Genomic DNA, 25,299 nt, shown 5'->3' with positions numbered 1-25,299 from the left:
AAAACGACAATACCCCAACAATGGTAAATAACGAAATACCCCCCAATACCCCCAACAATGGTAAATAATGAAATACCCCCCAATACCCCAACAATGATAAATAATGAAATACCCCCCAACACCCCAACAATGTTAAATAATGAAATACCCCCCAATACCTCAACAATGGTAAATAATGAAATACCCCCCCAATACCCCAACAATGATAAATAATGAAATACCCCCCAATACCCCAACAACAGCAACAAACAACAGGCATTTTAAGGTCATTTTCCCTGCTAGAGCGGGGGTTAGCCTTGCGGTCCCCATGACAATCTTCTCCATTTTGCCCTATTTTCTGCATCTCCCCTTGTTAACCCCCTTGCCCGCATTTCTTCTTCCACCATCTTTAGCCAAGTCATTCTCGGTCTTCCCCGTCCTCTACTTCCTTCGACATTCATTTCCATAACTCTTCTCAACCAGTCACTTTCATCCTTCCTCAACACATGACCAAGCCACCTTAACCTGTTTCTCTTCACAGCATCCATCACAGGCTCTATTCCCATCATCTTTCGCAATTCATCATTTGTCTTCCTCTCTCTCTCAACGATACTCCGCACATCCACCGAACCATTCGCATTTCCACCCTTTCCAGCCTTCGTTGCTGTTCTACGTTAATTACCCATGACTGACTCCCATAAATCATAACACTTCTCACACATGCAGCATACACGGTCTTTCCCTTCAGCTTCAACGACACTCCCCTCCCCGTCAGCACGCCACTCAGTTTCAGAAACTTCTTCCATGCACATCTCACTCGAGCAACCGTTGCCGAGTCTGATCCACCTTCTCCATTCAGCATGTCTCCGAGGTAGCAAAATGTTTTCACACCTTCCAGCTTCACTCCGTCTCTGAGATCCAACTCAACATTTCCTCCATCTGCAGCTCCCTCTGTGCACACCTTACACTTGAATGTAGCTGCCACACTGGTTAATGACCCTCTCAAACCAATACATTTTTGATGAACCCACTCAGCGCACATTGTACATTGAATGGAGTTCACTCCGACACCCTTCCTGTACACAGCACACGGCCACTTCCCAGTTCTTTCCACCTCATCACATGCTTTTCCACTTGCCATCACCTTTGTCTTTCCGATATTCACCTTCAGACCTTTTGTCTCCATACATTCCTTCCACTTGTTCATCTTCTCCTTCAGTCCATCCATACTCTCCGCAATCAACACCAGATCATCTGCATACAACAACGCCCACGATAAACTCTCCTTTACATTCCGAGCCAGCACCTCCATCACAGCTACAAATAGTCGTGGACTTAGTACTGAACCCTGATGCACTCCCGCCTTCACCTCAAAACCACCACTGTTCTCGTCCTTCGTCCTTAGAGCTGTGCGCGCTCTCTCGTACATTGCCATCACTACTCTGATCAACCATTCCTCCACTCCTAACTTACTCGATGCCCATGTTACTACTTCACGTGGAACCCTTTCGAATGCTTTCTCCAGATCAACAAACCCAAGAAACAACTTCTTCCTCTTCTCCATGTACTTCTCCTGCATCTGCCTCACAATAAAAAGCGTGTCTGTCGTTCCTCTTCCTGGCATAAATCCAAACTGCATTTCGTCGATCTTCACCTTTTTCCTTGTCCTCCTCTCCAACACCCTTTCCAATACCTTCATTCCATGCTCCAATAACTATCGCTCGATACGAGCCACAGTCCAGAGGGTCACCTTTCCCCTTGTATAGAGGGACGACGGTACTCAGTTCCCAATCCACTGGAATGCGGCCTTCTTTCACCACCACATTGCAGATCTCTGTCATTCTCTTCACACCCCAACTTCCCGCTGCCTTCAACATATCTCCCACAACTCCCGTCGGCCCTCCCGCTTTTCTACTCTTCATTGCTTTTATCGCTTCTTCAACTTTCTTCTCAGTTATCTTTGAAATTTCTGTGGTACAAAACCCCAACTATGGTACAAAATGAAATAACCTCCAATACCCCAACTGTGGTACATTATGAAACTCGATGGTATTCAAAGAATACTGACCCCATCAAGCCGACTTGGTGTGAGCCAACTCTTCTGTTTTTAAAGTTTTTTTTCTTTTAACCAATATGACTGCCAAAACTTGGGCGATGACGTCATAAATTTACAGACTCCAACATAATTGTGCATAGATCATGCTCAAGAAATTTCAAACTGATCGGACAAAGTGTTGTACTTGTCGAATTATGTCATCATAATGAAAGCACCAATGACGTCATGGTTAATAACACTTGTTACCTCTGCCATTGAAGATGGATGGAGGTTTTGTTTTCACCCTGTCTGTCTGTTTGTTTGTTTGTCTTTCTGTCTGTCTGTGAACAGGATATCTGAAAAAGTTCTGGACGGATTTGGACGACCAGGCTGGATCAAGCATACAAATATATAATTTGGGCATCAGAAGTGGTGGTTGTGGTAGAAGCAGCACAGACACTTACACAACAGATTAACCTAAAATTATGGTGGAGTCCTTGAGTGTCTGATTCTGCTTCGGCCGGGGTGGTGGAGGATGGCATGGGAGGCTTTGTGGGGGAAAGAAATACACCACAAGGTCTCGCACACATTTTCATTTGACCAAAAGAAAAACACAATATCTAGCAGGGCAGCTCATCACAGAATAAGCTGTCTACAAGTCAGATATTAATGCAGTGTGTCACATGCTATTGTTCTGCACAAACAAAAGCATTCAGACATCTCTAAAGAGGCAAGCGTGATGATTCAAAATCAAACCTTCTTTGCAACCGATGATGAGATGATTCCATCAATTTGAAGGTTGATTAATTCTGCCAGGACACGAGGCTTTATGGGACTACCAGGAAAAAAAACAAAACAAAAAGAGCTCAAACACAACATCGCAATGCGCAATCTAAGAGTTATAACACAGTACCATGAATAATATAGTAATCATACAAATACCATGCAGCTCAATCAACGGTATTATACAAATACCATGCAGCTCAATCAACTGTATTATACAAATACCATGCAGCTCAATCAACGTTATTGTTACGTGTGTGGGGGTAGGTAATGAAATACCTTAGTCGAGATATAATTGTATGGATTAGCATGCCCCGAATGTCACAGAGAAGAAACTTCCATGTATCTAAGTTAGGCCGACTGTCCAGTAAGATCGCATATGTGTCTCCATACAAGGGGTGGAGCTATGCTAATTAGGTAGGGCTTAAGAATAATCCCCAGTGTGTAATTGCCCTGTGATTTTCCCTCATGTTTTATTTCATCTAAAAAAGGCTGCCATTACAACACTTACAACAACAACAACAACAACAACAACAACAACAACAACAACCATAATCGCCAACAGTACCCAGACATTACGACCGGCAAGTCCACCCGGCCCAGCCGAACATTCCCAAAGGACAGCTAGACTCCGCCTCGAAGGACCGTAATCGACAGGCCCCGCCCCCGAACATTCTGGATGGGCGGTTGGCCGTGAGGTCACGCCCTGAATGAGGATTGGTTGAGGAACGATGGGGTGATTGAATCGCGCTTGGTGATTGGTTGGAGTGTGACGTCATCGTCAAACATTCGAGTGCTGGAGCGAAAGGGGACGCATCTCGCCATTGCTTTTTTTTTTTTTCTCTCTCTTTTTTTTCTCTCCCCCCCTCTCCCCCCTTCTCTCCCCCCTTCTCTCCCCCCTTCTCTCCCCCCTCTCTCCCCCCTCTCTCCCCCCCCCTCTCTCTCTCTCTCTCTCTCTCTCTCTCGGCGAGCGGTTGCATTTTGACTCCATGGTCTAACTCCTCCTCGGTTAGCTCCTCAGCATGTGACTCCTCAGGCTCCATATCAACAAAGCATTTCCCTTCCACCTCTTCACCTTTGTGTTGTCGGGCAAGCCTGTAACGTTCTTTGCTGCCTGTCTCCATGGGGTTTGCTAGCAGGCATTGATGGTGGAGGCTCTCACCTCATCCAGCAACTACTTGATGGCGCTGATGCAGTGGGCTATGTTGAACTCTTTCCAACACCGCTAACACCAAGTCCATCGCATCCAAAATGCACATGAGGTGCAGCAGGTGTAATATGTTTTAAAAGTGGAGATTACCCCTTGGTCGAGCTGCTGGATCAGGTTGGTGGTTTTGGGTGGCAGTAAGATCACCTCGATGTTTGGGCGAGCCACCTACAGGTCCTTTCAGGACACCAGGAGCATTGTTGATGAGCAGCAGAACCTTGAATGCAAGGTTTTGTTTCGCCAGGTACCTCTCCACCTGAGGGACGAAACAGTTATGGAACCAGTCTATGAAAATTGCTGCCGTTACGGACACGTTGCGAGTGTTCATACGTATGGCGAGGGTTTCAAAGAGGCAGTCTTGAAATAAAGGTTGGACTCTCGCATACGCGCCCCCCGAACATCCTGCTTAACGCCAAGGAGAAGGAGGCCAACTTCAGAGAAAGTCGGGATACTCTCCTTGGAGGACCCAAAATGATGGCAAACACTAACAGGTATTGATTGCCGTGCACCCGTCAGTGGGGTGAGGCTAGATAAGGGGAACCCCCCACCCCCCGAAAACTTACAGTTTGCGAAGAATGAAACGGGAAAATTAATGGAGCCTAACCAGGATAGAGAGGTTATAAAGCTGTCTGGCTGCCGGAGGTCACAGGACCTCTACATAGCTTGTAATGTGGGCTCGGAGCCCCCACCTTCGTCCTCCTGTGTGAATCCAAATGTGGTCTTGTGTATAGTTGGGATCTTGTGATGACACTCGCAAATAAATAAGAGGTCAATCCATGCAAATCCTTAAACAGGAACTGGGAGAGGGTGTCTTGGGTCTTCTTGGGAACTGGGAGAGGGTGTCTTGGTCTTGAGTAAGTAACTTCACGCACCCCATGAGGTCCAAGATAAATCAAAGATAGTGAGCAAATACTCTTATGAAATCCCTTATGGTGCTGGTGTAAATAAAATATCTTCATAAAGATGTTTTAAATGAACACATGGGAGATTGTTGGGGATTTCATACATTTGGCTTTGTTACTAGGCAGCCCTTGAGCATTCTGGGAACTGAACAGAGCTCAGCAGAACCGACCCCTCGCCTGTAATAACATAGCCTGTTGTTGAAGTTCTCATGCTCCGAACTTAGGCAAAGCTGCGTGGACAAGAAGATAGCTTTTCCCTTACTAAATAGCCCCCAATTGTTAAGCCTTCCTATCTTTGAAGTCTCCTTTCATTATTTTCTGTACAGTATATAGACCCTGGCCTGCTGTGTCCTAATTTGAGAAGCTGGCCCATTACTAGCTTATACGGCATCTCTCCCATGTACATGTGTATCCCCTCCCTTTAATAAATTCTCCTGTAACTGTCTGAGTTTGGTCAAATGATCATCCCTGGGGGTGTGCTGGGAGGTAAATTCTCCACATACATACATACAGTACATAGACTAAACACAGTTCGGTTATTTAGATAGAGATGGGTGTGATGAAATGAATAAGAAGATCCTCGTTGTAATTCCCTCTCGAGTGGTGAGCTTCCCTATAAAAGGGACTGCTTTACGAGTGAAGGATGACTGCGCTGTTAAATGTGACTGGACTTGAGTTTGGTAAGTTGAATAATATTGCTTATGGGCTTGCTTGGGATGTGCTCGGGAATTATGTTAGAGGACAAATGTATTGCTCATTCTTGTTATAGATGTGGAGATTGATTTCAATAAAGCTCTATATCTTGAGAGAGTTTGTAGGTTAAAATTCTACCACAATGGGTCCAACACATTTTGGCAGGTGAGCCAAAATTCCCCTTTTCCTACTATTTATCGTTCCTGCATGAATTCCTTTTGATACCCTTCAATATTTTCTCCATCCTTTTACTTCTACCTTCCTTTGCTTGCCCTTTCCCTCCAAGGTAAACCCTCATCCAACGTGGGTCTTCACAACGTGGATTCGTTTATATGTGTGGGAATAAATGCGACGCTTATTTCCCGAACACGCATAAAACTCGATTATACACGGGTTGGAATGTGGTGCTGTGACCATGCCATCCGCAGAGGTGACCTCTCCTGGCATCTTCTACCACTCTTGCGGTTTTCAGTCTGCAGTGTGCCACGTTGGAGTGAGCTTGAGCCCAGGAAATTTATTTAGCTCAACGTTATTTAGACGCAGATTGTACCCTAAAATAAAGTGTGCCACTGAAATGTCAAGCCTATCAAAGTGGTAGTGAAGTGAAGAACTCACGCAAGGGTATGCCATCAGCAAGGAAAACCGTGGCTTTAGACAAGTTGCGTGGCGGGGTGACTGTAGCGTCAGTCGGCCAAGAGTATCATGTGAAAAGGTCCACCACAAGCATCATTCATTGAAGTACGACATCCTGGAGTTTATAACAGAAAAAGGCGAAGCCCCTGAACAGTTGTTCAATGTTGACGAAACGGGCTTTTCTACAAGAAAATGGGTTAACAGGACGTACATCTTCAAGGATCAGAAGGCAGCACATGGGTTCAAATCTTTCAAGGATCGTCTTACACTTTTTTGCATATGGAATTGCATCCGGCAACTTTAAGTGCATGCCTTTCATGCCGCGACAGCGCACCGGCGACGATGGTCCCCTAACCTCAAACAATTAATCCCCAACATTACAAATGTAACCCCCTTACGGAATTATATACAAAATTCCCTCTGTTTTGTTCATAAAAACCTCAATGTATAAAATATTTGTCCACATGTTACGTTCCGTGGCCTGGCTCCCATATCCCCATTGATCCGATTAGATATTTAGCTTGTGCAACACGGTTTTGCCAAACGCATTGTTTAACTGGATCCGAACCCTCGCGTTGGATGAGTGTTTATTGTACTTTTACCATTACCATGGTATTCTTCTTTCCAAAAGCTTTGATACACTTTTCACTTACGTCGACATAAGTTCTACCCCTTTTCCTACTGGTCCCTCGCATTTGTAGTGATCGTGATGAAGCGACAGCAAAATGTCTGCTCCTATGTGAGACTAGCTGCATGCTTTTTTAATCTGCAGTTGAACAAGAAATACAAAGGAGCAAGCAGCGTAGTACATCCCAATTACATCCCAATTACATTTTCACCTTTGACTCACAGACAGGCCACATTCATTGAGAACTCCTAGCAGGTCGTTCATGACCCAGTTGATCACAATCTTAGGATCCTGCTTTCCAACTTCAATGACCTCCTCAAAATACTCCATCAGGCCATCTTCTTTCTGAAGAAAAATAAATAGCACAAGTTAATGAATTTAAAACATGTTGGGGAAAGAAAACAGCTCGTATGAGCCTTTCAAGATGGAATATGGGTGCAAATCACCTGTTCATTATTTTGTCAGCTCGTCATCAGTGAAAACCCACAGCACACTTTTTCTATTTTGGGAAATCTCCAATCGTTATTGATGCAAAAATAACTGCAGTATCAATATAATTCATAACGAGTGTCATTCTCAACTTCAAATCAAGCACCACAAACACCGTCAACTTTAGTGATGTCCTGATGAAAATTACACCACATAATAACTATACTCACCTCTTTGGGTGTTGCCCCACATGTGTCCCCCCACCCCCCACCACCCCTCATTTGTCCAATTAGTTTCCCTATATTTTGTCCCAAAGCCCTGCTGTTGGTGTGTTTCTCTGTCTCTGTCTGTCTCTCACTCTCCATATTATATATACTAGGGCATGCCCGTACGTGGGTGCCCGTTCCTTGCCAAAAAAAAAAAAAAACGCTACCCGTACGCTCTACCCCGCCCGTACGCCCGTACGCCCGTAAACAAAAAAAACAACGCTCTTCGCTTCCGCCCTTCGCTCTGGGAGAAATAATGCGCATAAGAAATCGAGAAATTATTATTTTCTCCGGAAGAAATCGAATTACGAACCGTAATGGCGCACGCGCTCGGCTCGGCTCGCAACAACGCGTTCTGTGATTGGCTGCCGGAAGTGCAGTCTTCACTGTCCGGAAGGTCGCAAATCGCAGTTACGATGAATCGCAAATTAGTTTTATTTAGTTTTAAAACATAGTTTAACGCCAACATAGTTTGCCAACGTGAAATAAATGAATACGCTCTCAAATGTGCCGTCCGAGGCAGAGTCTGTTCGCCACGTTCGGCACACGTGATAGCTCGCTGCTCTCTGATTGGTTGAATCGTTTTTTGGACATAGCTCGGTAACTACTTGTCCGATTAATATGAAACCTTGAAAAGGCACATCCTCGGGTCCCCAGCAATATACCTGGCAAGTTGCAAGTATATCGGACCCGTGGTTGTCGAGAAACAGCGGTCACAGACAAACAAACACACACACAGACACACACACACACACACAGAGATTGCTGGAATTATATATACTAGGACGTGCCCGTACGTGGGTGCCCGTTCCTTGCCAAAAAAAAAAAAAAAAAAAAATTTTTGTGTAGGGGTGTGTGTGTGTAAACATCCTAGGGCGTGCCCGTACGTGGGTGCAAAAAAACATGCGTGCAAACAACAACAAAAAAAAACTTTGAAACCACGTGGCAGTAACGACCACAGAACCCCCCCCCCCCTCTATTTACATGAATGGTTTGGTCCATTCGCAACGACCACAGAACCCCCCCCTCTATTTACATGCAATGGTTTGGTCCATTCGCAACGCCAAAGCGAACGGCGAACGGCTAAATCGCCATAGCTCGGTAAGTACTTGTCCGATTAATTTCAAACCTTGAAAAGGCACATCCTCGGGTCCCCAGCAATATACCTGGCAAGTTTAAAGTATATCGGACCCGTGGTTGTCGAGAAACAGCGGTCACAGACAAACAAACAAACGTACAAACGTACAAACAAACAAACACACAGAGATTACTGGAATTATATATATATATATATATATATATATATATATATATATATATATATATATATATATATATATATATATATATATATATATATATAAATAAATATATATATATATATATTGTTACGGATCGCGGTTTAGATGTTATGATGGGCCGAGCGGATGGTCCACCGCGACCTAACAGTTCCCCGATTCTTCCCCAACTCACCCGATTCGCCCAGACGTTGGCCAAATCGCGCTACGCTAAATCAATGATTGGAAAGGACACAACGACGGATAAATGAAACGACGCAAGGGGTACAGTTCTCAAGACCTCCGGAGGAGGATATAATTAGTGGTGGAGAAAAGGGGTAGATTACAAGGTAGAGTGAGGTAAAAGACACAGAAGAGATGGGCACTTAAATACAATCTTATTTTATCCCAGACAGACCACAGACAAACAGGACAAGGCTGACTTACACAGGGATTGATGGCAGGAAGGAAAGGTAGTTCGATAGCACAAGGTGCACCTTGGCTCGGGGACAGGATCAAGCACGGTCCAAAAGATGCAGGGAGGCCTCACAGCGCTCGGAGGTGGCGTCTTTCTTTCTCCAAGCTCAGCGCGCATCTGACGTCACCTCCCTCTTCCTGCGCATGCTCAGCGGGGAGTGACACGCCCTCGGCTGGTTGGCTCCGCCCCAGATGGGACCGGTCCGCCGCTCCCATTGGGTGCGGGGGTTACCGGGCTCCGCCCTTGACGAGGAGCTGACAGGGAGCCCCTATTTGGTAACCCCGTCGAGCACATGTTCGATGGCGGCTCGCTGGGAAGGCCTCATGCCCTCCCAACACCCCCTACCAACCAAGCCGGAGTGAGGACGCGCACTCCCTGTGCACGCCGCCGCCGTTGCTGTTGTTGTTGTTGTTGTTGCTGAACCGTGAGGAAGAGCTGCGGGGAGGTATTGGGAGGTCCTAAACTTCCTAACGGTGCCATACAATCACATTCTGGTGCAACGAAGGGTCAGAATTAATGGAAACGAGTCCTTAACTGACATAGACTAAGAATAACTAGCAAGATGTCCTATAGTTGTCTTACATGAGATGCGGTGAACCTGGGCACGACATTTAATGGGGGAAATAGGGGGAGGTCGGGTCTACAGAGTGTTGTTTACAGAAAATGGGACTAGGGAATGGGGGGATTGGGGATAGTTGGGAAGTATTGAGGAAATAGGGGAATATTTACAAGCGGATATGGATGGATGCAAATCCCATATCCGCAACATTGCACCCTTCTCTACCTCGGGGCGTCCCGACCCGATAAATTTTTACCTACTTTAGTGTGGCACTCAGATGTAGTTCCCTCTACTATTAACTCAACCCTGAGTGCGACAGTTTTACAGATGTTCACAAATGAGTAAATATGTCCCCCTGCGACGTTGCACCCTTCTCCTAACAGAAACACACCCACAGGATAACCGAATCGCGGAAAGCATCCTCAAACTAAACATACAGCCGGTAGGGAGCATCATTTACACAAGACCTACACTGATATTTACACTACGATCCAGGACCTGTTCTTTGAGGAACACATGCAGATGTTATGCATAGAGAGAGCACGCATGCCAGCATCGATACACCAACCCACGAGTGCCCTGTGGCCCTACGGCCTTTAATAATGTGCAGAGCACCCCGTGCAAGCACCAAAAGCACCACCCCATTATGCACAGTCAGCACCATCCGGTGCACCAATAAAGTGTTCAATAATAAATTGCACAATCAAGTGTCCATGGTCACCGGTGGTGTCGCAGCCGGCCGATGTTCTGCCGCTGGTCTTGCCTTCATGGAGTGCACTTGGCCTTCTGGCTTCTTTAGAAATAAAGAAAGGCGCCAACCGCGTCCATTTCTAAATTGTGGCCGTCAGGGGGGCCAACTAAAAGTGGTTCACCTGTATGGCATAGGTGCCACGTTGACCCAGAGGTCCATCCACGGGTGGTGCTTGACCGCAAAAGAACTGCGGTCCATTGTGGGCGGCCACAAAAATTGCGGTCCATATGGTGTATCGATCCAGGCAGCAAGCAGCGGAAGTACAGGCCCACAACTGCGGAGCCAGCACCTCTCTCTCCTCTCTCTCTGCCCCAAAGCCAGATCCTCGGAGGTGGGAGACAAAAGAAGACAAGTGAGTAAGGTGGTAAGGGCGCAAAAGTGCACGCAATACTAGGTAATGCACACTGGGGGCACATGGGAACCAGGTGAGACAGGTACGTTCCTACCGTACGCCCCCCCCCCCCCCCAACCAGGAAACCTACATTGCCCCTCCCTTACCCCTTACTGTATCCACAAAACACAACACTACCCATAAACATCTACCTTACACATCAACAAACGTCCCTACTGTCTTCCCCGTTCCTCCCATAAACCAAATTCGTCTTCTCTCCCTCCTAACCAATCAAATTTGCCATCACCAATTCATCATCAGTCCCTCCTAAGGAGGGAGAGATGGAATCACCCCAATGTCTCATCCACGTCGTGATGCGTCTCACAAATCCACACAGCAATTCTCCTTTCCTGCAACACAGAACAAAGGAACACAGGTGTGGAGTCATCATCATCACCTCAGGTAAGTGGCTGCGTATGGTGCGACAGGTTCATCAATCCTAACTATTTCCTAAATGACTTTAACAACTTTACATTACCCGGGGTCTTTCCCTGCCAATCCATTGGCCAACTTACACTATGGGTTCTAAAAACCAATTCCCATTGACCAAACTGTGGTGCTTCTCAAGTTGGGGTCTCACTCCCCCGATTCATCACTCGGTGCCCCCGCACAATTTCGGTGGCTGGGTCGTGTGACGCTCCCAGCTGGTCCGCCCACCTGCACACCTCCACCACTGTTGTTGCCTACCGAGCTCACCTGCTCCTCACCCTAACCTAACTAACTGGGGAAGGCCCTCTCGCACTCTCACCCCCTCAGTGCCCTCTCTGGCACGGGCTGCCCGATCCACACCCGGGATCCTCAGGCACCCACTGACACTAACGGCTCCCAGAGCCCACCTGCGGCCTCACCTGGCCGACATCTAACAGTGGCGGAGTGCCCAACCATTCACACTCATACTAACAGGCCACACGACCAGCCAATTTCACCACACCAATGCACCCATCCACAATACCATTCTGCATCCGCACCACAAATGCCAATATCCAACCACAATTTACCTATACCTTCTAACTACCCTCCCCGGGTACTCGTTAAAAGGGGTCCACTCTTCCCCCATCCACACCTTCGCACCATGCACACCACTCCGTACCACTTACTCCATGTATTCCACACACCTGTACTTGCACACCTGTGCTCTCATACTTGGTGCCGCCTGCACCCTTCTCTCCCCCAAGCGCATTCGTGCTGATCCACCACACTCACTACTCATACACTGCTCCACACACCTGTCCAGTTCTCACACAGCATCATCTCATCTAACTACTCCCCTCTGAAACTTGCGCTTCCCAGTCGTCCCTTTAAACTATTGCGCTCCCTCGTCATTATCAAACACTAAGCTACTACGTCCCCACTACAGGTATCAGTCACTATCTAAAGTCTAAACCTTAACGTTACCTAATGTCAGCTTCGCTAGATCCCTACACACAATATCCTAACCCACCCGGGCTAGTTTTCACTGCCATACACCCCCTAATCTATAGCGCATTTGCCCCCACATCATGGGAAGGGTGGCAGGGATGCCACCCTTACCCACCGTCATATGGCGCGAGTGGGACCTTGTGGGACCACCTCGTATGTGAGTCGTTGCCCGCCTGCCGGACCCCGTGCGTCGCCCCTTGCGGGGTCAGCTCGGGGCCGAACCGGCCGGGCCCCCACAGTACATTACCTCCAAGGGGCTCCCGTGCCTCCCCTGTCCCTCTAAAAACTACCCCTGTTGGTGTCGATGCATGGGTCACACTTCCGCAACCCGCTACCCATTCCATACCACCACAACCTTGCTCACTCACACCTCGCACCTCTCCCATCACCGGACCCTCTCGCTCGCACCCTCGTTCCATACCCTCCGGACCAGCCATACACCTCACTCTTGGCCTCTCACGAACATCCGGGTCCATCTCGACCCCCAAGCTTATTAAATCACCTGGCGCATCATACGCACGACCATATTGGTCACCACTTACACCGGGTCCTCTTTCTCTTCGCTTCTCCTCCATCACCTGCGAATCCCTCATCCGGTTAATGAGCACATCATCACGATCCGAACACAGACTTTGGACCAATTCTTTTACTTCCTCCTTTATCTCTTTCTTATCCTCTCTCCGTTGCTTCTTAATTTCGCTCACCCCTTCTTCCACTTCGTCTAATTTCTGCTTCACCTCCTTCATCTCCTCGTGCGCCCCCTTAAGTTCTTCCTCTAACTCCACCTTATTTTTTTCTATGTGCTCCCGCACCTCCCGCTCTTTAACCTCCATCACCTCTACCACCTTGTTCATTTTCCTCGTCAGGTCCTCATGTACCGTCTGACACTCTTTTTTAATTACCCCTACGTCCTTTTTCATCTCCTTCTGTGTCGATTTTAAACCCTCTATTACCGCTGTGTTCTTCTTTACCTGGTCCCCCAACTCCTTTTGTCCCACTGTCAGTTGTTCTACTCCCAGCGTCAACTCCTCTATACCACCTTGCAATTTTACAGTCCCCTTTCTCACCTCCTTCTCCATGCGCTCCTTACAGTGCCTCACCTCCTCGCGCACTCCTCCGACCTCCTCACTCACGCCTCTTCTGATCTCCTCTCCCATCACTTGCATCTCTTGCCCAGATGCCACCCTCATCTGCTCCATTTCCTCCCTGTGAGCATCCAATTTAGTTTCTACCCCCATTCTGACCCCCTCTATCTGCTGCCCCATTTTTTAAACTTCCCTTTCAGCTTGGTCCCTCATGTCCCTCAATTTGCCTTCCATACTGTTTTCTAACCCCTCTAACCCCTTTCTCATCCCTTCCATTTGATTCTCTTGAGCGGCCATTCTGTTTTCTACCCCCGTTAACCCATGTTTCACCCCTTCTATCCCATTGTCTAACCCCTCTAATTTAGCTTCTAGCCGTTCCCCCATTTCTCCCATTTTGCCCCCCATTCTGCCCCCCAATCGCTCACTATCAGCCCTCATTTGCTCACTCTGAGCATCCATCCGGTTCCCCATTACCCCCATCATTCTGCTTTCCATTTCTTCGCTATTCTTGTCCATAAGGGCCTTCATTTGTATAAAAAAAAGGTTCAAATCCACCAACGGCGCTGCTACGGTCGCGGGCGCGGTCGCCGTAGCCATGTGCGAGGCGCCATTTTGCGCGCCCGTAACCTCGTGCGCGAGGACGCCATTTTGCGAACCTGCCGCCCTCACTGCTTCGCTCTCATGTCCCTCAATTTGGTCCTGGATCGACCCTGCCTCACTCTCCTCTACCGGAACCCAGCCGTCTTGATTTGCCATAGCGCGACTTTCAAAATTCGGGTTTTTATTTAAAAACAAAACAAATTTCACAGTTAATAATTTCGAGCGCGTGAAGCGCGCTTCGGGTCCAATCTCACTTCCTGACACCAATTGTTACGGACACGGCTAAAGATGTTGCTTGACCGAGCGGAATGGCCGCCGTGTTCGTACAGTTTACCCGATTACCCCCAACTCACCCGATTCCACTCGAACGTTGGCCAAATCGCGCTACGCTAAATCAATGATGGAAAGGACACAACGACTGGGATAGATGAAACGACGCAAGGGGTACAGTTCTCAAGACCTCCGGAGGAGGATATAATTAGTGGTGGAGAAAAGGGGTAGATTACAAGGTAGAGTGAGGTAAAAGACACAGAAGAGATAGGCACTTAGATACAATCTTATCTATCCCAGACAGACCACAGACAAACGGAACAAGGCTGACTTACACAGGGATTGATGGCAGGGAAGGACAGGTCGGTTGATAGCACAAGGTGCACCTTGGCTCGGGGACAGGATCAAGCACGGTCCAAAAGATGCAGGGAGGCCTCACAGCGCTCGGAGGTGGCGTCTTTCTTCTCCAAGCTCAGCGCGCATCTGACGTCACCTCCCTCTTCCTGCGCATGCTCAGCGGGGAGTGACACGCCCTCGGCTGGTTGGCTCCGCCCCAGATGGGACCGGTCCGCCGCTCCCATTGGGTGCGGGGGTTACCGGGCTCCGCCCTTGACGAGGAGCTGACAGGGAGCCCCTATTTGGTAACCCCGTCGAGCACATGTTCGATGGCGGCTCGCTGGGAAGGCCTCATGCCCTCCCAACACCCCCTACCAACCAAGCCGGAGTGAGGACGCGCACTCCCTGTGCACGCCGCCGCCGTTGCTGTTGTTGTTGTTGCTGAACCGTGAGGAAGAGCTGCGGGGAGGTATTGGGAGGTCCTAAACTTCCTAACGGTGCCATACAATCACATTCTGGTGCAACGAAGGGTCAGAATTAATGGAAACGAGTCCTTAACTGACATAGACTAAGAATAACTAGCAAGATGTCCTATAGTTGTCTTACATGAGATGCGGTGAACCTGGGCACGACATTTAATGGGGGAAATAGGGGGAGGTCGGGTCTACAGAGTGTTGTTTACAGAAAATGGGACTAGGGAATGGGGGATTGGGGATAGTTGGGAAGTATTGAGGAAATAGGGGAATATTTACAAGCGGATATGGATGGATGCAAATCTCATATCCGCAACAATATATATATATATATATATATATATATATATATATATATATATATATATATATATATATATATATATATATATATATATATATATATATATATACACATCAGGGGGCTGCAAAAGTAGGTATACAGTAATGAAAAAACAAAATGTGCGCACAAAACGTATTTTATTGATTATACAAGCATATCAATAATAACATATCAATAATAAACATATCAATAATAAACATATTAATCCCTCAAATGTTCAAACTGTTTGCCCCCGGCATTCACACACTTGAGTACCAGTTCACTGGTAATTCCCTGTTTGTCGTTAAAGGCGACAAAAAGGGTTGGCGGCAGGAAGGGCATCCGGCCGTAAAACATTGCTTCAAAAAGGGGACCGAAAAACAACAACAACCACGGTCCCCGAAAAAGGCCAACCCCCGCCTTGCGGGGAAAAATGGCCTCTAAAGGTGGTTATTTATATATATATTCACACACTCCACTAGTCGAGTGTGGACACCCATGCACACTCTGGCACAAAGGTCTTTATCAGCATCAATTTCCTGGCAAGCCTCCCGTATGAACTGAATCATGGCATCAACAGAACGTGGCTTGCGTGCGAAAACCCTGTCTTATACACATCCCCAGAAAAAGAAGTCCAGAGGGGTGAGATCCGGTGAACGTGGTGGCCAGTCAACGGCTCCCCGACGTCCAATCCACCTGTTGGGAAATTCTTTGTCAAGTAGCGCACGCACAGTGAGTGCGAAGTGCAGTGGCGCCCCATCCTGCTGAAAGTAGAAGTCGTCCTGCTGCTGTTGTTCACGTACCTGTGGTATGATTGTATCCGTCAGCATGTTCAGATACACGTGTTGATCGACAGTCCTGTGCAGAATGATAGGTCCAACGACACCTTTGCAGGACAGGCCAGCCCACACTGTCACCCCAGGTTGATTGTGCTCGTGACTTTAGGGTTTTCAGTTGCGTAGTACACACAATTGTGCCGATTAACGGCACCGGATAGCTTAAAGTTTGCTTCATCGGACCACACGATTTTGCGCAGAATGCTGTCACCCTCTCGTTCCTCGTTCAGGATGGCTTCGCAAAATTGTAAATGCCGATCCGAGTCATCCTCTAATAAACCATGTATCAATCGTGGCACGTACATTTTCAGTCCTGCACGGTGCATCAAACGACCCAACGATCTACGTTCAATACCCAATTCAGATGATGCCCTGTTTTTAGATTTCTGAGGGCTCTGGGTAAATGCCAGGGCGACTTGCATTGCATTCTCTGGCGTTGTCACGGTGACTGGTCGACCACTCTTCGGCGAGTTGTGGATAGACCCCGTCCTCTCAAATTTGTCACGTATCCGGTAAATCGTGAGCCTCGTTGGTGGAGGCGATGCAAATGTTTCTCGCCACTGCTCTCGCACACGTTCACTATTCTCTGTCTTCCAGTACCGTTTCAAAATCCATTTGCGCTCCTCGTCCGTTGAATTAACAGCCATCGTTAAATTTCCACTTTACCTGAAAAAAAATAGATGTATTATAGAAAAAAATTACGAAAAAAAATACATTATAAATGGTAATAATGATTTTAATGAATTAAATGAATTCTAGTATTAAATGAATCCTAGCACCACTATTATAATACTGGTAATACTGGTATAATCCTTACTGTATACCTACTTTTGCAGCCCACTGTATGTATATATATATATATATATATATATATATATATATATATATATATATATATATATATATATATATATTGTTACGGGTCGCGGACAAGATGTTATTTTGACCGAGCGGTGGTGTATTACCGCGACCTAACAGTTCCCCCGATTCTTCCCCAACTCACCCGATTCACCCCAAACTTTGGCCGTATCGCACCGCAGCTGCCCAATCTGGAAAACTCTAAAACGACCGAATGCAAAGAGGAAAAGGAATAAGACGAGAAGACGTACAGAAGAGTAATTGGATTTATTATACACACAAGCAAAAAGAAAGCAGTCACGTTTATTTACAGACGAGATTAGATACACAGTGCAACGCTAGCTTACCTACAGTCTTAATTAACCCAGGGACAGAACAAACAAAAGACAGACTCATGCGGGGAATGATGACAGGAATTGGCTGGAAGGAGAGGATGGCTAGGAGTTGTATTGTGCAGCACGATCGGCGCGTTTAGCAGCCGCCGTTCCTTCGCGGCCCTGCTCAAAACCGCCGTCCAGGCCCCAAGCGGCTGTTGAGTGTGGTTGCTGCTGTGGCCGCCGCTGCTGCTGCTGCTGTGGACGTCGCGTGCTTTTCCAGGATTACAGCAGGCTTTGTGCTTTCTGGGATGTCCTCTCCTTGGATGTTCTCTATGTTCTCTTGGTCCAATCACTCCTCACCACCGACAACTCAACGCAACTAACGCAACCACTGACCACCACAACGCAACCACTGACGACCAAAACCACACAACTCAGCTCTGCTTCTTGGACCCTCTCTCTTCTCAACGGCTTGGGCTCCCTTTTCTCTCCCGGTAAAAGCTCATCTCTCAAAGCTTGTCTCAGCTTCTCTTTTGGGAGCGTCGCGCTGCGGATTTTAGCTGCGGTCACGCCTGCTCATTCCCTCCTCTCAGCGCCTCTCTTTAAAAGCGCAGCCTCTTCTCATCTCAATGCTCAGTACTCCTCTCTTTCTTCTTCAAAGCTCGACTCCTTGGACCTCCTCTCGTCTCCACCGCTTGGGCTCCCTTTCGTCTGCCGGTAAAAACTCATCTCCTTGGACCTCCTCTCGTCTCCACCGCTTGGGCTCCCTTTCGTCTGCCGGTAAAAGCTCATCTCTTTGGGGAGCGTCGCGCTGCGGGTTATATAGGCCCCGCCCCTCAACCTTTTCGAACCTCCCCGATAGCTCTTCCTCCGCCCTCTCTAGCCAAACCCCTGGCTCATGGTTGGTCGAGTGGGGCTGGCTCACTCCTCCCCTCTATGACGAGGTGGAGACACGCCTTTCTTCTCCGACCCTGCCTCGTGGTCAATGGCAGTTATTGGAGGGGAGGTAATTGCCAATCGACGAAAAGGGGGAATGGAGGTTTTGGGAATGGGAATGAAGGGAATCTATCTCTTTCACTGGTGCAATGGAGTATTTCAATTAATGGGAGACACAGCCTTACCCTAAAACACAGAATAAGATATAACTATTGAACAGGGGTATTCTATGATTGGCTGTGGTGTGGATGCTTTATGGACTAATTATGGGATGCCCTTTGACCTTTACACAGCTCCGGAGGCAGGAGGCGCAGAATAAACAATAATAATAATTCACACAATAAAAAAAATATACAGTCCTCATATCCGCAACAATATATATATATATATATATAATATATATGTATATATATATGCATATATATTGTTACGGACCACGGATAAGATGTTAATTTGCCGAGCGGATGGCGCCGCGGCCCGAAGTTCGAGTCATTAGCCTTCACTAAACCCGATCCTGAACGTTGGCCGAATCGCGCCACGTACACTCAATATGGAAACCTCTAAAGCGACCGAAAGAGCATGAAGAAGTAAAGACAAAGTAGGGAATAACAAGATTTATTACTATTTATACACACTAAGCAGAAAGGAAAAGAAAGATGATTTATAAGGCAATGGAAGGAGCAGGAGACATAGTGCAATGATTAGCTTATATATGGCAGTCTTAATTAATACCCCAAGACAACATGAAAGACGGACAAACAATCACACTTACACGGGGAAATGATGGCAGGAATCACTGGAGGGAGGAGAAGGTCCAAGCCGATGGCAGGGCAGGAAGGTCCGGGCAATTCCACACCGTCGAGGTCCACATTCCGTGCTCGAAGCGAACAGCAGCTGGCAGCTCCGCGTCTCCACAACCGGCAATAGGGCCTAGAGGGTCTCGGCGTATTGCTGCAGTATCAGCACCCCCTCACGTCTCGTTCTCTCTTGGCTGCTTTAGCTGGATCGCGCATCTGCCGCACCTCTCTCTCAATCTTCTCCGGACCTCTCAATCTTTTCTCAGGGCTCTGTGACTTCTCCAGGACCTCAATCTTCTCCAAAAAGCCCTATAGAAACCCGCGCGTGTCCTTTTATAACGTGCTTTTGGGTTTCTTACCCACGTGCGTTGTAAACGCCCCTCGGTCAGCTCGCCTCGGCCTTGATTGGTCGCGAGGGCTACCGATCCCGCCCCTCTTGATGACGCGTTGGCAAAGCCACGCCTTGTTCCTCGCGCTTGGCTGACTCCTCCCCCCGATGATGAGGTGGAGACACGCCTTTCTTCTCCGTTGGTTACCTCGTGCGTAATGGAGTCAAATGCAGCAAACAGTGGACAGGGGATGAAATGCAGCAAAGTGGCTAAAGAGTCAATTGCAGCAAACCTGGCAAACCTGGCACTTGGAAGATGCCATGGGGCGTCGGAGGACCCTACTCTTATTTATTTCGGTGCAATGAAGAGTCAAACTATTGGGAAACACATCCTTAACCTACATAAAATAAGGGACTAACTATTTAAAAGGATATATGGTGTCCTGTGTGTAGGTTTATGGAATTAACTAAGAGGACGAGCTTTGACCTTTCTTTACATTACGGAGGGTGCCATGTACACACAACAAAACCATAATTCTCACATTCTTTACATTTTCTCAAATTCGTTACACTTCTAAAATTCGTTACAATATATATATATATATATATATATATATATATATATATATATATACAGTGAAACCTTGACTTACGAGTTTAATTCGTTCTGTGACCGAGCTCGTAACTCAATTTGCTCGTTTCTCAAATTAAATTTCCCCATTAAAATGCATTGAAATGCTATTAATCCGTTCCAGCCCCCAAAAAACCACACCAATTTTTTTTGTTACGTGTTTTTAAATAAGAAAAATGTACTTTATAAATAACAAATAATGTATAAACAAGCACGACCTCGTATATACTGAACGTAATAAGCGGCGTTACGCGCGCTGCTTGTAAACAAGGAGGAAGCGGAAAACGCGGTAATTTGTAAGAGTCTTTATTCAAGAGCTCACTGTAACACTGGCGCGCTCCGGGCTGCGCGCCCGGTGTATATCCTGAGGCCACGCCTACCCCTCGGCGTGGCCCCCGCCCACTTGGTGCGCGGAATGATGTCACCACGCCAGTGAGCTTCCGTGTCCGCCACAATGTAAAGAAATAAACTGGTTTTATTAAGTGTATTTACCTTGAAGATCAGACGAAGATGCTGGCGGAGGTGGAGGAGATAACTTTTGCCTTTTTCGCCACACTTTCCTCACTTTCACTTGCAGGGCGTTTCAATAAAAACCTGTCCAACGAGGTTTGTTTCTTCCTCCCTTTCAAAATGTTTCGATCGTACTGCTACGATCGTACTGCGTCGCCAAGTCGACAACACGCACACCTCGGTCATGTTTTTCGACGATTGCGTGTTTTATATCCAAGCACATCATCCTCTTCTTCTTCTCAGTACTGCCCTTGGCACTCAATTTATAAGGACCCATGGTTAAAACTAAGAAATTTTCCAAAATAACCAAAATGCGAAAACAAAGCAGCAGCTATATACGGCAGAGATGCTTGCACGGCAAGATAACCACGTGACCGGAACCCACCTGGTGGCGGGTGGCGTAAGCTCCAAAATAACCAACATGCGAAAACAAAGCAGCAGTGATTTACGGCAGAAATGCTTGCACGGCAAGATAACCACGTGACCGGAACCCACCTGGTGGCGGGTGGCGTCAGCTCCAAAATAACCAAAATGCGAAAACAAAACAGCAGCGATATACGGCAGAGATGCTTGCACGGCAAGATAACCACGTGACCGGAACCCACCTGGTGGCGGGTGGCGTAAGCTCGTAAGTCAGATCTCGGCTCGCATCTCAAAGCAATAAACCGCCCGAGCGACGGCTCGTATCTCGGAAAACTCGTAAGTTGGTGCACTTGCAAGTCAAGGTTTCACTGTATATATATATATATATATACATATTGTTGCGAATATGGAATTTGACCTCCATATCCGCTTGTAAATATTCCCCTATCTTCTCCGATACTCCCCAACTCTCCCCTTACCCCATTCCCTAGTCCCATTGTCTGTAAACAACACCCATTAGAGCCGATCTTCCCCTTCATTCCCCCATTAAATGTCGTGCCCAGGTCCCCCGCACCACACGTAGACAATTATAGGACATCTTGCTAGTTATTCTTAATCTATGTCAGTTAAGGACTTGTTTCCATTAATTATGACTCTTCGTTGCACCAGAATGTGATTATATGGCACCTGTTAGGAAGTTTAGGACCTTCCCATACCTCCCCGCATCTCTTCCCATCATCTCAAGCTCCAACAACAACCACAACAACAGCGGCTTTGCGTCCTCACTCCGGCTCGGTTGGCCGCCATTGAACATGTGCTCGACGGGGTTACCCAGAAGGGGGCTCCCTGTCGGCCCCTCGTCAAGGGCGGAGCCGGTAACCCCCGCACCCAATGAGAAGCCATGGGCCGATGCCATATGGGGCGGAGCTAACGAGCGAGGGCGTGACTCCCCGCCGGATATACGCGGCCCCGCGCCGGACGTGACGTGAGATGCGCCCCGAGCTTGGAAGGACAAGACGCCACCCTCCCGAGCGCTGAGCGACCCCCCCGGCATCTCCACCAAAGTCGCGACCCACGAGCGCTGAGCGACCTCCCCGCATCTGCTGGACACCACCGTACGTGATTCTGTCCCTGAGCCAGGTGCACCTGAGCCATCGCGACCTGCCTCCCCTTGCCATCAAACCCCGTGTGAGTCAGCGTTGTCCCGTTTATCTGTGGTCTGTCTAGGGTTAATATAAGAGTGTGTCTAAGTGCCTGTCTTCCTGTAATATACCTCTAGCCCCTGTAATCTAACCTTTTTCCGTACGAATATACTTGAGAATCGAAACCCTGGTGTCGTATTGTGTCATTATAACCCAGCCGGGTGTCTTCTCTTTCCTATTGAGCCAGCATAGCGCGGCTCGTCAACGTCGAGTATAGTCGGGTAATTTGTGGTAATTTGTGCGGACACGACGGCCATTCCGCTCGGCCCACTTTAACATCAAAGTCGTATCAGTAACAATTGGTGTCGGGAGTGAGATTCGAGGCCCGACCAAATTTTGAAGAAAAAAAAAAAAACGAATAGAGGAAAAAAAAAAATTTGGTCAAAATTTGGAGCGGCCGAAATTTGTTTTGTTTTACGAAACTCGAATTTTGCAAGTCGCGCTATGGCGGATCAAGACGGCTGGGGTCCGGTAGGGGAGAGTGAGGTAGGGTCGATCCAGGACCAAAATGAGGGACAGGAGGAGAGCGAAGCAGTGAGGGCGGCAGGTTCGCAAAATAGCGCCGTCACGCACGAAGTAGCGGGCGCGCAAAATGGCGCGCTCGCTCACGTGGTTGAAGGGTCCCAAAATAGCGGCGCCGCGGAGGGCGAGCCTGCGGTGGCGGCTGGGGACGCTGGGCAAACCGGGTTTGACCTCAGATTATTCTTGACCCAACTGAATGCAAAAATGGATAGGATGGAGGGCCAAATGAGGGTTGATAGTGGGCGAATAGAGGGCCAAATGGGGGTAATGGGGAACCGGATGGATGCTCAGGGTGAGCGATTAGAGGGCCAAATGGGGGTAATGAGGGACGAAGCGAGGGGTACTGGTGAGGGGTTAGACAAGAAATTTGGGAAGTTAGACAATAATTTTGAGGAGTTAGACAAGAAATTTGGGAAGTTAGACAATAATTTTGAGGGGTTAGACAACGGGATAAAAGAGGTGAGAAATGGGTTAATGGGGGTAGAAAACAGAATGGCCGCTCAAGAGAATCAAATGGAAGGGATGCAAAAAGGGTTAGAGGGGTTAGAAAACAGTATGGAAGGCAAATTGAGGGACATGAGGGACCAAGCGGAAAGGGAAGTTAAACAAATGGAGCAGCAGATAGAGGGGGTCAGAATGGGGGTAGAAACCAAACTGGATGCTCACAGGGAGGAAATGGAGCAGATGAGGGTGGCATCTGGGCAGGAGATGCAAGTGATGGGAGAGGAGATCAGAAGAGGAGTGAGTGAGGAGGTCGGAGGAGTGCGCGAGGAGGTGAGGCACTGTAAGGAGCGCATGGAGAAAGAGGTGAGAAAGGGGACTGTAAAATTGCAAGGTGGTATAGAGGAGTTGACGCTGGGAGTAGAACAACTGACAGTGGGACAAAAGGAGTTGGGGGACCAGGTAAAGAAGAACACAGCGGTAATAGAGGGTTTAAAATCGACACAGAAAGAGATGAAAAAGGACGTAGGGGTAATTAAAAAAGAGTGTCAGATGGTACGTGAGGGACTGACAACGAGGTTGGACGAGGTGATAGAGGTAATGGAGACGAAGGACCGGCAGGTGAGGACGCACCTGGAAACGGTCAAGGTAGCCTTAGAGGATGAGCTTGAGGAGACGTACCGGGGAATAAAAGAGGTGAAGCACAAATTAGAAGAAGTGGAAGAAGGGATGAGCGAAATTAAGAAGCGACGGAGAGGGGATAAGAAAGAGATAAAAGAGGAGATAAAAGAATTGGTCCAAAGTCTGTGTTTGGATCGTGATGTGCTCATTAACCGGATGAGGGATTCGCAGGTGATGGAGGAGAAGCGAAGAGGAAGAGGACCCGGTGTAAGTGGTGACCAATATGGTCGTGCGTATGATGCGCCAGGGGATTTAATAAGCTTGGGGGTCGAGATAGACCCGGGTGTTCGTGAGAGGCCGTTGGTGAAGTGTGCGACAGGTCTGGTGTGCGAAAAAGGAGGTGTGCAAGAAAGTCCGACTCTGGGGTGTGTGAGGAAAAAGTGCGTGCCAAGGAGTGAGGGTGCTGGCGAGAGTGAGTCGGTCGTAGCGCGTGTGCGAGGGAGCACATGGAAGCGTGGTGTGGTGAGTGTTACAGAGGGTGTGACGGGAGAGTGTGCGCAGGAGTGTGCGCGAGAAAGGTGTGTGACGGACAGGTGCATGAGGAAAGAGTGCGCTGTCAGAAGTAAGGAAGAGTGTCCACCTGTGGTGAGTGTTACAGAGGGTGTAACGGGAGAGTGTGCGCGAGAAAGGTGTGTGACCGACAGGTGCATGAGGAAAGAGTGCGCTGTCAGAAGTAAGGAAGAGTGTCCACCTGTGGTGAGTGTTACAGAGGGTGTAACGGGAGAGTGTGCGCGAGAAAGGTGTGTGACGGACAGGTGCATGGAGAAAGAGTGTGCTGTCAAGAGTAAGGGTGAGTGCGTTGTCACGAGTGGAGGTGAGAGTAGTGAGAGTAGTGAGAGTGACAAGGAGCGTGAGTTGGTTGTGACAGGTGAGCGAGGATGTACACCTGGGATGGAAGGATGCACACCTGGAATGGTAGAGCGTGAGTGGGAATGCACGCTGGAGTTGGTGGTGAGGCACATGGTTGGGGGTGCGAATGAGAGCACACCTGTGATTGTCACAGAGGAGGTGACCGAGGAGGGGGCGCGAAGAGGTGTTTTGGTGAGGTGTGCGAGCAACGAATGTGTGCCAAAGTGTTCGGTGGTCAGGTGTGTGACCAAGGCTGTGAGTGGAATGAGGGTACCTGGGTGTGTAAGGAAAGGTACGAGGAGCATGGGCACGGCTGGAGGTGTGAGCAAGGAACGGGCTGCGGGGTGTAAGCGTCCAGGTGAAGCATCGACGTTAGACGGGGTAGAGTGTAGAACGACTTATAGCCGAATCGGGCCCTCGGTGCGTGCTGGGCCTCGCTTTGAACGGCCGCGTCCGTGCTCCACTAGGCGGAGCTGGCAGCCCGATAGAAAGGGTCGTCATGGCGACCACTT

General features: G+C 48.1%; 1 protein-coding gene across 7 annotated transcripts in view; it reads right to left on the bottom strand.

Moving 5' to 3' along the window:
- Positions 1–25,299, bottom strand: part of GATB (glutamyl-tRNA amidotransferase subunit B) — a 173,506-nt gene that overhangs the window by 14,718 nt on the left and 133,489 nt on the right. For all 7 annotated transcript variants that reach the window (XM_068114434.2, XM_068114433.2, XM_078777033.1 and 4 more), the window contains 2 exons: positions 7,072–7,205; positions 2,771–2,849 (listed from right to left, as the gene is read on the bottom strand). In XM_068114434.2, coding sequence (XP_067970535.2) covers positions 2,771–2,849; positions 7,072–7,205 — 213 coding nt within the window. The remainder of the gene's footprint in view (positions 1–2,770; positions 2,850–7,071; positions 7,206–25,299) is intronic.

The sequence above is a fragment of the Myxine glutinosa genome, chromosome 4, assembly GCF_964187855.1.
Source record: "Myxine glutinosa chromosome 4, kmMyxGlut1.1, whole genome shotgun sequence".
NCBI lineage: Eukaryota > Metazoa > Chordata > Myxini > Myxiniformes > Myxinidae > Myxine > Myxine glutinosa.
This window is presented reverse-complemented; position numbering and strand designations above follow the sequence as displayed.